This window comes from Sinocyclocheilus grahami, unplaced genomic scaffold (genome assembly GCF_001515645.1).
Source record: "Sinocyclocheilus grahami isolate Dianchi unplaced genomic scaffold, SAMN03320097.WGS_v1.1 scaffold18.1, whole genome shotgun sequence".
NCBI lineage: Eukaryota > Metazoa > Chordata > Actinopteri > Cypriniformes > Cyprinidae > Sinocyclocheilus > Sinocyclocheilus grahami.
In genome coordinates this window covers 1763450-1782511 of record NW_015505197.1, presented here as the reverse complement: position 1 = coordinate 1782511, position 19062 = coordinate 1763450, and the positions used below count along the sequence as shown (strand labels likewise).

Here is a 19062-nt window from a genome sequence, read left to right as displayed (position 1 = left end):
GTATATATATATATATATGTATATATATATATATATATATATGTGTGTGTGTGTGTGTGTGTGAGTGTGTGTGTGTATGTGTGTTTTATATGCTAAGTAAATTTAGAGATCACATTATAATATAAAATATGAAAATGGATTTCATTTTGAGATTTGCTAAAGATCACATTTAACATAGTTATTCAATTTGTTTTTTTAAAGACTTTAAGTGAGTATTATGTACAGAAGTGAAAAAGGTAATCTAAATGGGAACAAGCATGGGAAATGAAACCAATTAATAACGGCCAACAACCGATATGGTATTGAAGTATCATGCATACCTATTTATTAATTTTTTTTATTTGCCTTTTACTAATTAATTTCTATCATTTGTGTGTTTGACTTCATTTTTATGTTTCACTTTTCTCGGTTTTGTTTTGCAGTTCTGTTATGGCACTCATGTTGAATCGCATGCTCCCAAAGATGTTTGTCCCTATACCATAGTGACAGTCATATTGTGAGTTTTCCAAAATCTTGAAAAGATTCCTTCCTTACCCTCTGAAGGCTCTTAGAAGTTACCTAGCCTTCTCTAATGGTTGTGCCCTAAATGCTCAATTCTGAAACACGCCCCCTTTGGACATATCCACACCCCTGCTGTACTGTCTCATACCCACATCCTACATCCTCCTCTATTTAAGAGACTTCCTGTATGTGTGTTCAATTAATTGTGCTCAATCAGTCTAGGAATCCCAAAGAATTCCTGTCGCTCCACCCTTCCTTACATTTCCTTCCCATGTTTGCTTTGTTTCGATTATGCATTTACTTAATCCAATCCACCAAAGTGTTAAAGTATAAAATGAAAGTGATATGAGTTCTTATTATGAGACTCTTAAATGCTCTGCTTTAGCCCAGGACAGTGGCTGGGTTCAGAGGGACAGTACGCTACGCTTCCATTAACGCTCATAAAAACAAGGTAAGTGTAGTCTCAGCTTCAATTCACTGACTGTCTAAAGCATATTACGCACGAAAATTGGTGAGTGCTGACTATATTTGCCTGTTTGAATCTGATTTATTGGCTTTAATGAATCTTAAGTGGGTGATTCTTGGCCAGAGTTACCACATTAAGAACATTTGTTTTTTTTAAAGAAGAGTGCAGTTTTTAAAAATTTGTATTGTTCTTAACAGGAAATGGGTCGTCATGATGATTTGTGGTCATTGTTTTATATGCTGGTAGAGTTTACTGTTGGACAATTACCATGGCGTAAGATAAAAGATAAGGTAAGACACTTGTATCACACTCACATTAACCAGTGATTATGAACATAATGGAACTGTATTGAGTGAATTAATCCTCGTTGTACTCAGTCTTAAGAGCTTTTGATTTAAATATTTAAGACCTTCAGGGTTGTTTTTGCTGTTAATCGTGTCTGTAATGTGCATCTGATGAACAGGAGCAGGTAGGACAGATTAAAGAGCGCTATGAGCACAGGATGCTGTTGAAACACATGCCTGCTGAGTTTCATATCTTCTATGACCATGTGCTGGATTTAGATTACCACACCAAACCTGATTATCAGGTAAACTATTCAGACACACCTCCAAACACTCACTTCTTCCCACTTTTGTTTTTCAACAAGAATGATTTAACTTGATCAAAAGTGACACTAAAGACATTTATAATATTGCCAATAATTATTCTTTTTTTACTTCAAATAAATGCATTTCTTTTAAACTTTCATTCATCATAGAATCCTGAAAAGTGTCATGGTTTAATCAAAATTATTCCATGGTCTGTTGGAATTCTTGATTCTGATCGGCTGGCAGGTATGCATTAAAACCGTTTAATGCACAGGTAGTTCCAAGTCAGTTTAATCACCGTTCTTTATTAATGCGCTGCTTTAATTGACACACACAAATGCACACACACACACCACTCGCACAGAGAGAGAGAGAGAGATCAGAGATCCCGCTGCGCACACAGAAACATTCAGGAGTAGGCAAATATAAACTTGTCAACGCTGACTTTTATTAATAAAATGGCTTAGATACTGGATCACTGCATTATATTCCTCAGCAACAAGGAGGTACAATTTCTGTTTAAGTAACTAAACTCATAACTTCATTGTTTGTAGAGAGAGATGCACAGACGCAGGTAATTCACACACACAACTGTCATCTTTCTCTCTCTCTCGATCAAACTTCGATAATTAATTTAAATAAATGCTATATTTCATTCAAATAAATGTGATCTAACCATGCTATTTAATCTCTGTGTCTGATTTGAAGCGGAATGCTAGAGCTAACCAGCCGTAACTGACAAAAATAACCATAATTTTTACCCATTTGGTCAAATATTGCGCTGCAAAGAGCAATACTAGTTTTAACTTGTCTATAACTTGGCAAATGACCATGGAATAAAGCAGGATAATTAACAGCTTGCCGTGCATTAAAGTATTTTAAATGCACTTCGCGTCAGGTGGTTCTTGGCCTCCATGTCGTGCATTTAAAATCCTTTAATGCACGGCAAGCCATTGATTATCCCTGACATATTAAGCTACAACTGTTTTCAACATTGATAATAAGAAATGTTTATTTGTGAAGACTGGAGTAATGGCTGGTGAAAATTCAGCTTTGCTATAGCAGGAATAAATTACATTCTACAATATATACATTTTTTCTTAATTCTTTTAAATTGCATTAATTCACAATATTACTGTTTTTACTGTTTTTTTTAATCAAATAAATGCAACCTTGTGCATAAAAGTAATGTGCATCTGATGAACAGGAGCAGGTAGGACAGATTAAAGAGCGCTATGAGCACAGGATGCTGTTGAAACACATGCCTGCTGAGTTTCATATCTTCTATGACCATGTGCTGGATTTAGATTACCACACCAAACCTGATTATCAGGTAAACTATTCAGACACACCTCCAAACACTCACTTCTTCCCACTTTTGTTTTTCAACAAGAATGATTTAACTTGATCAAAAGTGACACTAAAGACATTTATAATATTGCCAATAATTATTCTTTTTTTACTTCAAATAAATGCATTTCTTTTAAACTTTCATTCATCATAGAATCCTGAAAAGTGTCATGGTTTAATCAAAATTATTCCATGGTCTGTTGGAATTCTTGATTCTGATCGGCTGGCAGGTATGCATTAAAACCGTTTAATGCACAGGTAGTTCCAAGTCAGTTTAATCACCGTTCTTTATTAATGCGCTGCTTTAATTGACACACACAAATGCACACACACACACCACTCGCACAGAGAGAGAGAGAGAGATCAGAGATCCCGCTGCGCACACAGAAACATTCAGGAGTAGGCAAATATAAACTTGTCAACGCTGACTTTTATTAATAAAATGGCTTAGATACTGGATCACTGCATTATATTCCTCAGCAACAAGGAGGTACAATTTCTGTTTAAGTAACTAAACTCATAACTTCATTGTTTGTAGAGAGAGATGCACAGACGCAGGTAATTCACACACACAACTGTCATCTTTCTCTCTCTCTCGATCAAACTTCGATAATTAATTTAAATAAATGCTATATTTCATTCAAATAAATGTGATCTAACCATGCTATTTAATCTCTGTGTCTGATTTGAAGCGGAATGCTAGAGCTAACCAGCCGTAACTGACAAAAATAACCATAATTTTTACCCATTTGGTCAAATATTGCGCTGCAAAGAGCAATACTAGTTTTAACTTGTCTATAACTTGGCAAATGACCATGGAATAAAGCAGGATAATTAACAGCTTGCCGTGCATTAAAGTATTTTAAATGCACTTCGCGTCAGGTGGTTCTTGGCCTCCATGTCGTGCATTTAAAATCCTTTAATGCACGGCAAGCCATTGATTATCCCTGACATATTAAGCTACAACTGTTTTCAACATTGATAATAAGAAATGTTTATTTGTGAAGACTGGAGTAATGGCTGGTGAAAATTCAGCTTTGCTATAGCAGGAATAAATTACATTCTACAATATATACATTTTTTCTTAATTCTTTTAAATTGCATTAATTCACAATATTACTGTTTTTACTGTTTTTTTTAATCAAATAAATGCAACCTTGTGCATAAAAAACTGTCAAAAACATGAAAATAATATTAAAAATGAGCTGAACAGCAATGTATATATTTAAAAAATATATACTTAAAATATACTGTAATATATAAATATACATAACATGCATATAAACATTTAATACAAATGTATTTGTGCAACAATTTTGAGTGGAAAATTAATTTTCTTTCTTTCTTTTTCCTTCCTCTGGTCTAGTTGCTAATGACAGTATTTGAGAACAGCATGAAAGAGAGGGTTATTACAGAAAATGAGCCTTATGACTGGGAAAAATCTGGAACAGATACGGCCCTCCCCACCAGCACACACACGCCACCACAACAAAACACACGGCAAACTGCTGCCATCGTGGGGTAAGAATATGTACACACACACTCTTACAACAGTATCAGACCTTTTGCACAGTGGGAAGGGATTCTGGATTCTGAAGTTACTCTGGAGTGATTTAAAAAAGACTTTGATTTTATGCTGATTTGGCTCTGAATTGTCTCTCTCAGGGTGGTGAATGTGACGCCGGTACCTGGTGAATTACCGAGGGAAAACACTGATGATGTTCTGCAAGATGAACACCTGAGTGACCAAGAGAATGCTCCACCTGCTTTGATACCCAGCAGGCCAAGAGAACCTCCTCCAGCCCCACCTGCTGGTGAAGGATGGGATGAAACTGACTTCAACCGTAACAAACTCAGGATCAGCATCAGTAAGGTAGTATTTTTAATGTATTATGCCAAATTATTCCCATTAATTTGAATCTAATTAGTATGAAACATGATTTTAGATCAGTTGAGTGTTTAATACTGCTTTTCTTCTCAGACACAAGTAGCAGCAGAGGATGGGGAGGAGCCTGCAGGAGGAGGGAGGTCCGTTTCCCCAGCAAAGGGTGGAGAAGCAGAAGCTCAGGCCCGCCCTCCAAGGTACCGGAGAGTCAATAGCCCAGAATCTGACCGCCTGTCTGCTGCAGAGGATAGAGGCGATGCCGCAGATAAACGGTGAGGAGAGTGTGTGCTTGAAAATGTATCACTCTGTTCTTCTGGCTGACATTTAGCTTTTCTAAAGGTCATTTGTCTGCATGTGTCTTGTTAGTGAGGAAAGCATGCAAAAGTGACTTACTGATAAGAAAAGATGTAAAGTTTTTGTTTTGTACAACAATATTTTGCTCTGACATTTTGGATGGCATCTGTGAATTTAATAAAGGTGAAGTGCATACTGTTCTTATTATGATAGCATATGGCATTTTTTTATGATGAAAATGGATTGGCATGCTAAAGAAACATTTTATATTAGGAACAGATTAAAATTAAAGACGAAAACAGTTTTTATTGGATATAATGTTGCATGATCTTGAGATAACCATTTTGTTGTTGTTGAAATTTCTGATGATCTAATTTTTAATTAATTAAATAATTATTAAATTATCTCTTAGACTATTAGGACTACATGATTATTAGTAATTATAAATTAATAAAGTAATTCTAATAAAGCTATGAAGTAATTATAAGTATTATAAATATAATATTTAATATAATAAACAATGACCATATTTATTAGTTTCTAAACTAATTATTACATTTAATAAATACATTTGTCACATGATTCTTCAGAAATAATTCTAATATGCAGATTTGGTACTCAAGAAACATTTTCTTCTTATTGTCAGTGTTGAAAACAGCTGTGCTGTTTAATATTTTTGTGAATTTTTTAAAGATTCTTTGATGAAGAGAAAGTTCAAAAGAACAGCATTTATTTGAAATAGATTTTTTTTGCTACATTATAGATGTTTTTACTGTCACTTTTGATTTAATGCTATTTAAAATTTAATTCATCCTTGCTGAATAAAAGTATCCATTTTTTACTAAACCCCATACTTTTGAACTGTAATGTTGCTGTCAATTAAAGTCTAAGTCTAGTTAAATAGTTGTTGTTATCCAGTTGATTCTGTGTCTTAGCCTTTGTGTGTTTTGTGGCAGCTCTCGTTTGGACATGCTGGGTTCTCCATCCAGGCACGTCTACTCTTCCCAGCCTGCTCAAATGCTCTCTTTAGAAGCTGGACAGGGAGAACGATTGGCCGGTGGCCACCATGATGTCTCTGCAGACGGTGACCAGGAAGCCCACAGCAATGCCTTCATCCGCTCAGTCCCGCTGGCAGAGGAGGAGGACTTTGACAGCAGGGAGTGGGTGATGATTGACAAAGAAACAGAGTTGAAAGACTTCCATCCTGGGGCAGAGCCCACCACCTCAGGCACCACGGATGAGGAACCAGAGGAATTACGCCCCCTTGAGGACCACGAGGAGAGGAGAAGGAAGGGACATATGCATGGAATGGGCGGAGCTGAGGCTGTGGTACGACCCAAAACGCAACGTGGGATGATGATTGTAGCAGAGGAGGAGGGGGCGGGACCGAGCCCCGCCCATTCACCTTGTCACTCGTTGCCTCATACCTGCCCAAGAAGGAGGGAGTCGGAGCCATTTGGACCTGAAGGACCGGTAAGGCACACCTGAGTGTGTATGTGTGGGCATGTGTGTGTATGGGTTATCCTGATTTCTTAATATGTTTGATGATCTTTAGATGATCTTTAGATCTTTAGATGACCACACCAGTGGTCTGTGAGTGCATTGTTATCATCAAAGTCAGTGTGAATTTTAATAGGCAAACTAGATAAAAGGAAGAGCAAATTATAATTTATTACTGATTATTTAGGTCTTTTTAGAATAAAAAGCTTAAATAATGTTATAACTAACAAACACAGATGAATAGTTTACAATAAAACCAGAAGCATCAATTAAAGGTGCCATAGAATGGAAAACTGTATTTACCTTGGCATAGTTGAATAATAACAGTTCTGTACATGGAAATGACATACCGTGAGCCTCAAACACCATTGTTTCCTCCTTCTTATGTAAATCTCCTGCATGCAAAAGACCACTGAAAAATAGGCGAATCAGAACATAGCACCGACTGTGACGTTACAGTCGGGAATCGGGATCACTAATAGTTACGCCCCCAACATTTGCATACACCCGCCCATGTTCTATGTCAGCCGCCAGCCGAATCATCAGAAGTTCTGCAGGTATTGTGAAGAAACAAGCGAGGATAATAGCGAAAATGGCAGATCATGGAAATAAATGTTATGTTCCAGGCTGTGCAGGGGATGTGATGTGCAGGGATGGGTTGGTGTCTGTATTCAGAAAGGCACGGAAAACAAATAACGCGCATTCTAATAAAATAACGCGAGCCACTAAAGGGACATGGTTAGCTGCTTGCTAGCGCCTGTTACAGGACATAAGATTTCACTTACCACATAAACAGAGTAAGGAGAGATGACTGAGGATGCTGGCGAATGATTTACAGATCCTGAGCTCTACTGACAAGCATCTGATCTTGTAAAATGTGTGTTAAGTACTGCCGCTGAAGTTTACACAGAGCAAGTGCAAATCTCGAAAGTGAAAGTAAAAAGCGATCGCGCATTCGAATATATTAATAGCGGCTCCCTGATACCTGCATTTTATATACAGTATAGTTACCCAACGATATAACTGTGAGAGAGAGTATTGAAATTGAGTATTGAGAGTATATTTTCCCTGTGTTTCCTTCCTGCTGTGTGAGCTACTGAAATGAGCCGCACTGTGAAACAGCCAATCAGAGCAGAGCTCAACATTATTATTCATGACCCTTCCAAATAAGGTAAAAACAGGCCATTTCATTCTAGGGACAAATCCTAGGGTTGTAAATGGACATGTAAAACTGTTTATGGAGATTGTTTGCCCTTACCTAAGCCACATACCTTCTATGTAGATATCAGAGAACAATTTAAAATATTGTATCAATGCATTCTATGGCACCTTTAAGAAAGTAAATATGGTCAATTCTGATTTCATGTTGGCTTTAGACTTCTTTCTTCTAAGTACGCAACACCGTGTCTAATTTACGTCTGTACACTGGCATAGATTTAATTGTTGCAAAGATGTTATATGTTGATGACTGAATTACTGTTTTTGTGTTTTTTTTTCATCTATGTGATCAAACACATAGATGACTTTTTCTATGCTACAGTTTAACATTTTGAAAAGAAAGACGCTTACTAAGGCTGTTTATTTAATCAAAAATGTGTAAAAATGGTAATATTACAATTTTAAATAACTGTTTTCTAACTGTTTGCTGTAATATATTTTAAAAGGTAATTTATTCCTGTGATGGCAAAGCTGAATTTTCAGTAGCTATTACTCCAGTCTTCAGTGTCACATGAGCCTTCAGAAATCAGTCTAATATGCTGATTTGCTGCTCAAGAAGTAATAAAATGCTGCATTTTTAAAAAATCATACTGACCTCAAACTTTTGAATGGTAGTGTACATTTTTAACATTTCAAGTTGTATTAGTGAATAAATGGAGTAAGAGTATTGTTGTTCATAAATCTAATGCATTGACTAATTTTAACAAATTGAACCTTAAGATTAATTTTATGACTACTAGAATTTGTTCCAAGCTGCTATTATATTTTTTACATAAAGACATCAGTACAAGAAAGGCTCATTTAAAGTCCGCGTGAACCGGAAGTTGCTGCCGACTTTATTTCAGTGTAGTGACGTATTTCCAGCTGAAACGGAATATTGAATAGAGGGCATGGTTTTATGTTTGCGCTCCTCCTCTCTGTCTCTCACTCATAGCAATCTAACGGTTAGAAGGGTGTGTTTAAGGATATTCTGCCCAAGCCGTCAAACTGACGTCATCAGAAAAGGAATGCCATTCCAGAGCGGAAGTAAATGTTCAGATTTTGATTAAAGATTAAAGATTACGAAGACAAACAATTTTTTTCAGCGGATTAACTTGCACGGATTAATTGTTTACATCAAGACTAGCAATGTGCGCTAGTAAAGTAAATAAAGTCAATTTTGATTTCATGTGGACTTTAATTAAGCATCTGATAACTTGTAATGCAAGATAATTAACATATGTTGTTTGTATATGAGTGTTTGTTTGTATACACCCTTGATGTACAGTATGTGTGTTATGTAAACTTGTGCATTTGTGTTGAGCTGCATGTTTAGGGTTTTGTGGTTTTGTGTGTGTGTGTGTTTGTGCACATCACACTCAATTCACAGCCAAGCTTAGTTTGCTCATTGGTCATACAGGGGTCTGTGTGCACACGTTGGCTCCTTCACAACATATAGAACATACATTCATTCGTACATAAGCAAAAACAAGCCTGTCTTTAGTGTCAGACAGATGTGGGCTGGTCTTGTCCTCTGAACTACAGCACATCAATGTGTTTGTACCACCCATTTGATATAATGTTTCGTTTATTCTTTGTTTTTTATTGGTGTGTTTTTGTGTGTGTATCACACAATCTTAGACAAAAAAACACGCTTTTTTCAATACTTCGCGTTTAAGTTTTTTCCTCAGCCTGATTCCTCTTTTCCTCCGCTCTTATTGGTCTTTTTCAGTTGGAGGAGGACAGGCCACACCCACATCACTCATTCCCGAGGCCCGCCCATTTGAGAAGACTGGCGTCGTACGTGTTTTCCTCTGCTACCATGGACACGGAGCCCTTCCCCCACGACCTCGGGGGAGCGGCCATTCAGCGCAGCCGCTCGGCTGAAAGCAGCCCCGCCCACCGCCACGCCCATCGCAGACACATGCCCCTGTTGCCAGGCAACCCCAGAGCTCGGCATTCTGTTCTAAACCTCCCACGCCTACACATTCAGCAAATGCTAGCCAAACTTATGAACAAGACATGATTCTCCCACCATCAGGGTACACAGACGCATATGTGTGATGCCGTTTAATAGAAGAGGAGCACGAGTGCACACTTTTGTGCCCATAGATGAACAAAGTTTAGTATGGGCAATAAACTTGGGTCTGTGATTGTGAGATGTGTGTGTGTGTGTGTGTGTGTGTAAGCGAGATATGAGATGCCCTCCAGCTAAAGTGAACATTTTTATTCGATATTTGATATTAAAGGGATACTTAACCTTAAAAAATCTGTCATCATTTATTCACCCTCATGTCATTTTATTCCTTATGACTTTTGTGGAACAGTAAAGAAGGTATTTTGAAAAATGTCCTTTTTTTGTCTAAAAATCTGTGTTGTTCTGGACCACACTGACTTCAAAATATCTTTTTTTATGTTCCACAGAAGAAAGAAATTCATACAGGTTTGGAACGACATGATGACAATTGTCATTTTTGGGTGAATTTTCCCTTTAAGCACTTGGGATGATTGGAGAAAGATAAATTATATTGTATTCTTCAAAACAAAGAAATTCTGTACAATGCTGTATGATGTATTTACTCATAGAGACACTGTACATTACATTTTATTTATTTATTTTCATATTATTATTATTATTTTTTTTTGTAAAAAAACAAACACTAAGACAAAAACACATTTTTCCTCCATCAGGGGTGTTTTATGCAGAGCTGCTGGTGTCTGGTGGGGCAGACACTTTGACTAACAAGTGACGAGAATATCGTTTTTTTTGTTTTGTTTTTTTGCTTAGGCCTCTTAGATTCCCATCAACACTGTCATCTTCTGTGTGTTGTGATGCAGGCTGGATAGTGTGATTATGTTTTCAGGGTTGAATGTCATTGAATTACAATGAATTTTGGCCTAAACCAGATACTTAAAAAGGCTGTGTTCGCCTGCTGAGTGTTAGTAGAGGACACTAGAAGGACAGTGAGTGCGTGCTAAGCTATTTTTTGTCTATTCGCATCAATACGATCTCAGCACATATAGAACCTGTCAAATACCACAACGCACACCTCCAGGCAGGATATATGGCTTTCTTAAGCAAACATGATATTGTGAACTGATGTATCTCTTTATATAGATTCTTATAGGCATCTTTTGTAGCCGAGAGAGAGCATGTCATTAACCATATACAGTGTATGAATCCTCACAGGGTTTGTACCAGTAATATAATCTAGTTGATTGGTACTAGCTTGGTTCCACTGGCATTTCATGGAGAGTATTGTTGCTGTATAGAAGAGAAAATCAGTAAGCAAAGACAGATAGAATAAGTTGTGTGTACACATGTCCAAGGTGTGAGTATTAGGCCTGTATTAAATGCTCTGCATAACTAAAAGTATGTAGACACACATATCTATTTAATGAATTTGGCTGTTTCAGCTACATCCTTTACTAACAGGTGCAGAAAATCAGCTATACAGCCATATACAGCCTCCTTAGACATTTTTTAGGTGAATGGCCTTGGTTTAAAAAAATATATGCTTAACAAATGAATGTGAGTGTGTCTTTACATACTTTTGGCCATGTAAATTAATTGTGGTATCACTTTTGTCTTCCATATAAGCTATAAAAATATATTTAAAGATAATTTTCTCTACCATAATTATTATCTTTCAGTATTACAAAAACATATGCATATTGCTTTCTGATGATATTAGGTTCCATGTGAACAGTGAGCAGTGTTTATCTGACGGCAAGAACGTCATAAACACAACATCCTAGATGTCAAGACGTTTGTCTAATAGGGAGTTGAAAATTGATTAAAGTTCTGGAATAGAGATATATTAAATAAATGATTATATATTGAAGTGCAATAGAGCTTAAGGCAATAGGTATGTAAAAGGAAGACTGAGCCTCTTTCTTTGGTTTTGTCACACATGCATTAGTGGTTTGATACACATATGCAGATATTTGAACTTGATTATAGCTTATCATTCAGCAAATGAATGTTGCCGTATTGTGTTCCTGGCCATAGACTTCACATGCTACTTCAGTGTTTAAAATCATGCATAAATAAGCTTTTGAATGCAGAAGTGCAGTGTCGTTGTCATAGAAATTATATTACACATTGTGCAATAACCAGGCATAATGCAATAATCTGACATGCGTTTTTGTGCTAATCAACAGTAGCCACAACATTTTTTAGATTACATAGTTTTTATTTCTTGTCCAAAATCATGCTTCACATAACTGTACATTAGACATCCTATGTTCTGATCTGTGTTATTTTAGTATTTATATACTATTATAGTAATTATTAGTGTTTAGAATCAGCGTTGATTTGATATTATCAGTTTTAATTTGAGTTTTTTATTTTTATTTTTATTTTAATGTTTTAATTTGGCTTTATTTTTAATTCCAGTTTTAATCATTTTAGTACTTTAAATTTAACTCTTTTTTTCATTTATTTGTCAAGGTAACATTTCTAACTTGGGTTTAAATTTAAGTTTGTCATCTAATATTTATATTGTGTTTTATTTCAGCTTCATTTCAATTTACCAAAAATGTTTTAGTTTTACTCAATTACAATACTGGCTCTGATTGGCTGATTGTGTCACATTTTCATGGACAGACAGTTTGGTTGTGCTGGGTTGAGACAGTGTTAGATACATCCTATGAAACATAAAGTAGCATTAACACATTGAAATCTTTGCTTTATCTGTATTGTAAAGTCCTCCAGCTTCAGTTCAGTTGAGATATATACATATCCGTGGGAGGAAATTAAGATTGATTGTTTGAAGGTGTATTAATTTTTCACCTGAAATTCATGCTGTAAAAATGCTATATGACTCAAGGCTGGATATCAGTGCATATGCGAATCATGCTGAAAGTGCAGAGTTTCTTCTTAAACTATAATTTGCCTCGCTGAGCCAACTGCAACAAACTCTTAGTGGTGAAAAACATATATGAATACAAAAATACAATATTTCATATTGGGTTTGAACTCATAGCAGTTGGCTCCTGGTATCTGTGCTGCTTTGGGTGTTTTAATGCAATTCACACCAGTCACTGTTTATCTGGAATAACCTACAGTATGTACTGTAACGTGTATGTTCAGAAGAGTTTGTAGTCTGAACTGTGTGAGACAGCTGATCCAAATGTCTTTCTAACAGAGAAGATATGTACATAGAGACACAAAAGCTTGGCTGTAACTGTAATTTTTTACAGTTTGGCTGTATTTTTGTTTTAATGCAGGATAATGCTAAGCAAATAGATTTCTGCCTTCCAAAGATTGTTAAATGCTGTGGTCATATCACATACACTACCATACAAAATTTTGGGGTCTGATATTTTTTCTCTTATGCTCACTATGGACTCATATTGTGAAATACGATTACAATTTAAAATAACTTTTTTCTATTTGAATAAATTGTAAAATGTTATTTATTCCTGTGATGGCAAAGCTGAATTTTTAGCAGCCATTACTCCAGTCTTCAGTGTCACACGATCCTTCAGAAATTATTCTGATATGCTGATTTGGTCTTCAAGGGTTTTCTTCTTCTTCTTCTTCTTCTTCTTCTTCTTATTATTATTATTATTTTGAAAACAGTTAAGCATGCTTAATATTTTTGTGGAAACCGTGACCTGTGATTTTTTTTTTATGAATAGAAAGTTGAAAAACAAAGTTTTAAATAGAAACCTTTTATAACATTATTAATGTCTTTAAAGACATTGTAAATGTCTTTACTGTAACTTTTGATCAATTTAATACATCCTTGCTGAATAAAAATATTGATTTCTTTAAAAAAATATATCTTACTGACCCCAACATTTTGAAAAGTAGTGTATATACACATTCTGTCACATTCAAATCTTAAAAAGACAAATATCTTTTCATTGGTATATTTACATTTTGAAAATTTCTAATGAAGAAAATAATTTCCCAGGAAATGTAGTGTTTCCAAGCTGGTGAAGATTAAAACAGTGCCAGTTTGCATAATGTGAGGTAATGTGTTCAGATAGTTTGAGGAAGGTTAGAGGAAGTTTAACAAATGTCTTCTCTGCTTTACTGAGAGATTGTAAATAATGTTGTCCATTACTTTTGAATCTATATGGTGTTCCATGTAGTACCATATTTTATGCTAAATTCAATATTCACTCAAGCCGAATAGCTTTTCAGCTTCATGCCATTCAACATTCTTTACCTCTCACATTCTCTGTCTCTAACCTGGTCAAATTTGAGCTTGTCAGACCTCCCCAGACAAACCTTGAGTGTACAACAGAGTTTAGTAACATCTGTTTGGGTAGAAATTTTTAAAAATGTATTCTTTTATGTTTTTAATAATGTATTGAGAAAAGCCTAAAACCATGAAGGTGGCTTCTCACAGATCAGTATTGTTATGAATCAATTTTAAGGAATTTTATGAGTCAAAATTTATATCATACGCTGGACTTTTTATTGCTGAAAAATGTTACTCATCAGCTGATCCCAGACCTGCTCATAAAAGCATTACATGTGTGAATCAGGGTCAACCTTCAACAGCAAGAGTATTTCACGAAATAGCTAGTGCAATAAACACCATAGGGACTGTATAGTAGACTTGTAATATGTACAAGCATGTATTTTAGGCTTTTGTAAAATTGCAAGTCTTTGGACAGATTGCTGTACTGACACATTCCTCTTTCTCATCGCTCTGTGTGTCCACTGCTGTACATACTGTTGGCTGAGCACTGTCTTTGAGTCTACACTTGAAATCACAAATGGGCTAAATCATTAAAAAAAATAGAGAGAAAATATAACACTGTAAAATTGACTTTTGTGCCTTTTCAACCATGTATGTCATTCTAAAAAGACAATCCTGCAAAGCTTGTATACAACCAAATCATTAGTAAATAATCTGAAAAATGACTAAAGAGTGGACTTTTCTCTCACAATGTGGTCTAAATTTGTTTTTTATTAATATCGTTTGAAGTGTTATTGTGCAGCCTTAAAACTTGAAAACCTAACAACAAATTTATTACAACCTCTCCAACTTTTTCATCATTACTTCACTAATTTCTTTTCTCTTTTTCTTGCATTGCTACCCGAGGCTGCAGTGGCTGAACCTTCGCCATCTTCCTCTCAGGCGCGTCTAAAGCGAGTCGACTTTGTGTCTGGTGTGTTGATGTTTGACGATCTGAGAGAGGAGGGTGCGAAGACTGGAGGCTCAGGCAGTGACGGAAGCCCTCGGAGTAGCGAGGGAAGCCCAGAGGGTGCTGTGTCCACTCTACTCGCCCCGGCCCACCGGGACCACGAACAGGAAGAGGGCTCACGCACGCTGGTGCTTGTGTCTGCCGGTAACGGGCAGGTTTCACCTGGAGACGGGCAGGGAACTCTCGCCGTGTTGACACCGCAGGGAGAGCGACCCGTGCCGGATGAATCTGAACCCGGGACTCTCTCCTCCTTCATTAAGTCAGAGCCCAGGCCTATCGTCATGACAACTGCAGCTGTGATCACCAGCGGTTCTTCCTCACCGCCGTTCACCAAGGTGGAACGCACTTTCATCCACATTGCTGAGACGACGCATCTCAATGTCATGACAGCCAGACACCGTCCACCTGGACTGGATGAGCTGATATCTACTGAGCGTGAGGAGATGAGTGGAAAGAAAGAGGAGAGGGAAAGGGTCAGTGATCGAGAGCAAAAGGAAAGTGAGGGGATTACATTAAAAAGAGAAGAGGATGAGGGGGAAAAGGAAGAGAGTGAAGCTGAAGAAAAAGTAAATAAGAGTGACAGAGGGAAGGCAGAGGCTTTGTTTTTAGTTGAGTTACATGACCAGCCGGAGACTACAGTTATTGAGGAAGAAGTTGTCTCCAAAGATGCCAAAATGGAAGCCAGACCAGATGGGTTCACACCAGAAGTAGAGCAGCAAATGGAACAGGAGCAGGAACAAAGTCCATTAGTCACACCTGAACAAAACAGAGATGCAGTGGTGGAGGATGAGAAGTATATGTCTCCACCGAGGGCGGAGTCACCTGATAGAAAGCCACTCTCGCAGAGGCGGAGCCGTATCCCTGTGCTTATGTCAGAGGAGGAAACAGGCTCGGACAAGTCTTCGCAGATGAGTCAAGAGCAGTTGCAGCGAACTCGCAAAAGCCGACAACAACAGCTGGCTCGTCTCGTCCTGGAGCGTAAACAAACCCACCTGATTCGTTCTCACTCCGCCTCCTCGCACTCCCCAACACTCTCAACCACTGCATCTGAAGATGAAACCCACCAATCAGACGACTCGGCGAAAGGAGAGAGAGGAGCAGATGGGAGAATTAGGAGCAGGATCCCTCGTCCAGTCACACCTATCAGGGGGTCATCTGACCAACTAGGGGGCACGACCCTTCCACAAACCCAGAGATCTGTGTCTTTCATTCAATACAGGTGGGTGGAGCAGAATTTCAACTTAAATGTTATTAATTTGTATCTGCACTTCCAGTCAAAAGTTTGGACACACTGAATTTATTTTTTAGGAAGCCAGACTGTTTGAATATAATAATAATAATAATAATAATAATAATAATAAATCATTATTATTTTATATTATTAATATTCTTGTTCTTGTTATATCTGTAAGACAGAAATGCATGTTGAACTCACAGGACATGCAAAGCTAGAGTGTGCAGCATTTTCTGTGAATGGCTCCGTTTTGAGAAACTGAAAACGCCGGATCATGAGGCCCTCATATGGAAATTAACACAGTGCTGCAGTTCACTCTGAAACATGCTCAATTACTTATTTATGCTCTAATACGTATTTAATTAAACCATATACATTTTTTTTTGTTCAACTGACATATATGTTTTGTGAACATTTTGGTGTTTATTTTAAAATTTTCTGGCTGTAAAATTTTGGTCTACCTCATATTTTGCTTGGCACCATTACTAAAATATATAAAGAAAATCATACAGACTGTCCTGTAATACCTCTGATTGATATGACTCATTCTTTCCTCTCGCCAACAGAACCAAGAGTTCTGTCAATCCAAGGATTCAAAAGTCTACAAGTCTGCACACAAATATCCATCAGCAGCCACCTAAACCTCAGCTCCGTCCCTCTAAAACACTTCCACCCCGTCCTCCATCTTCAGGCCCATCCCACTCACAGGGAAGTCGGACCACCACATGTACCATTGCTCGTACCTCAGCTCTTAATTCCACCCGGAGCATCAGCACCTCTCCTCGGAGCAACGCCACCTCTCGCACTGACAGCCCTTCGCCTCAACGCATTCGCCGACAGCCTGCAGCCAATGAAATGCAACGAAAGCCCAAACCTCCTTGCCCGTCGCAGTCCAAATCCAAACCTCAGGATTCCACCCCCAAAAAGATCAAAACTCTCCCATCAGCCTCATCGCAAACGGCAAAGAAAGATTCAATGGAATCAAAGACTAAAACAAGATAATTAAGACTTCATTCCTGCAGGTGATCTTCATCCTCAGCATCATCATCATCATCACAATCACTCTCTGAATCATCAGTGTTGGACTGTACTTCTCATTAAACACAACAAACTCAACCAAACAATCTGGATGAACGTGTTCGTTATCAGCCAAGTGACTGCAGCAGCTACGAAATACCTCTAATGAGGAGAAACTCGTGACATTTACACACACACAGAGAGTTGTCATTAATGAAGTGTGTTGGACAGATGAACACACCTCATATGCCTTAAACCTGCAAAGGAAATAATTGCTGCCATCACAACAAAGCTTCCACAGACTCTACCCTCCTGTTCACGGCACAAATGCCACTATCTTGTTCAATAATACAACCAATCTCATTGTACACATTAGAATCGGATTCTACTGCAACTTTAAAGCTTTTAAATACATTACACTACATGCTATTTATTTGAATTGAATATCACTTCCAAAACACATTTTGGACCAACATCACAATATCAGAATTGGGAAAAAATAGCTTTATCGAAACTTACAAAAACCGAATAGGTTTCAAAAGTCCCAAATGTACTGATTACTCAACTAGCTGGCGTTTGGGACAGACTTTTTCTATCAATTTCTGCTGTCAATTTGTGTGTGCTAAAATTGGTATTTATCTCAAAAAATAATAATAATAGTCATTTGCTCCAAAACTCTGTGGTTCTAAATACCTAAATGTAATCTCTACACAGAACTAAAATGACTAACGTTGCTGCTACAGTTTGATGTCAATCATACAATCATCTTGGCCCCACCTACTGTCTCTGATTGGGTTAATCCATCCGTGACACTCATCTGCTAAATTTATTTGTAACCGGATCCCAGGAAATTTGGAAATGCTTGTCCGCTTCGGTTTATTGTCTTTTGCATAACTGTAGATAATGTAAGCAGTACTTTTGAAAAACAAATTTATATTTTTGTCCCAAAAAACAACGTAGTCTACAAAAAAGAGTAATGGATAAAATAGGATTAACTTAATTGCATTTGTCTCAGTCTCAGGCTGAAAATACACCATTCTGATCTGTATGCAAACTTTACAGTTCAAAGAATGCTTGAGGAAGCTGAATGAAGGTCGAAGAGAACATGAAAGCTTCTCAAAAATCTGACACACCAAGGAGAATGAAGCAGCAGGAACCAATAATGTGTGTTAAAGCAGCATGTCTGCGGCTTGTAAGTGAACTCTAGGATGTTATTTTTATGCAGTACTGCTATTACGGAGTATCCACAGCATGTGTTCAAAAGCTGGTAATCTGATGTGGACTTCAGATGATTAAGGTGCTATCAAATAGAGTTTCTTCATGCCTGCTCTAGTCATTGGTGGTGTTTTTTTCTGTCCTGTGCTTGGATTAAAACCCGAACATCCATGAAGATTGTCAAATCAACGGAAAAGAAAAATGTCCTTAGTGCACACTAGCCAGTGTTATTTGTGATTTAACTTAAAGGGAGTGCTTCATTTGGACCATGTCCAGTGCAGAACCATTGCATGCTGTTGTTTGGATGAAATCACAGGAAAATACTTTCTGTGGTATTTTCCAGAATGTTCCATCTGCGGAGAACCCCAAAGACTCTCTGCTCTTAATACCAACAAGATTCAAGGAAGGACACCTCCTCCTGGTTGGTTATCTCTCTTCAGTGTGTTGCTTTGAGAGAGAATTTGCATGAATATGCTTCATGAATCTTGATTAACTAACTTATACTACGGAGCAACCTTTCTGAGTTATACAATTAAACATTATTGAAAATGATCAAGGATGCCATTCAATAAATGCAAATTCCATCACTGTTTTGGATGATGGTTTGTGTCTTTCTTGCCAGAAAAACTCAGTGGATGTTCTG

General features: G+C 37.3%; 2 protein-coding genes across 2 annotated transcripts in view; one reads left to right on the top strand and one right to left on the bottom strand.

Moving 5' to 3' along the window:
* The window catches only part of LOC107553292 (nephrocystin-1-like), a 24344-nt gene extending 18906 nt beyond the window's left edge, over positions 1–5438 (bottom strand). The window contains exons 1-2 of the mRNA XM_016235484.1: positions 5427–5438; positions 4028–4035 (exon numbers count right to left, since the gene is read on the bottom strand). The gene's annotated coding sequence lies outside the window, so the exon portion shown is untranslated. The remainder of the gene's footprint in view (positions 1–4027; positions 4036–5426) is intronic.
* LOC107553314 (tau-tubulin kinase 1-like) overlaps positions 1–19062 on the top strand; it is a 21865-nt gene extending 2803 nt beyond the window's left edge. The window contains exons 6-14 of the mRNA XM_016235508.1: positions 887–952; positions 1165–1257; positions 1431–1556; positions 4274–4428; positions 4573–4780; positions 4889–5064; positions 6043–6559; positions 14851–16172; positions 16754–19062. Of these exons, the coding sequence (XP_016090994.1) occupies positions 887–952; positions 1165–1257; positions 1431–1556; positions 4274–4428; positions 4573–4780; positions 4889–5064; positions 6043–6559; positions 14851–16172; positions 16754–17189 (3099 nt within the window). The 3' untranslated portion in view covers positions 17190–19062. The remainder of the gene's footprint in view (positions 1–886; positions 953–1164; positions 1258–1430; positions 1557–4273; positions 4429–4572; positions 4781–4888; positions 5065–6042; positions 6560–14850; positions 16173–16753) is intronic.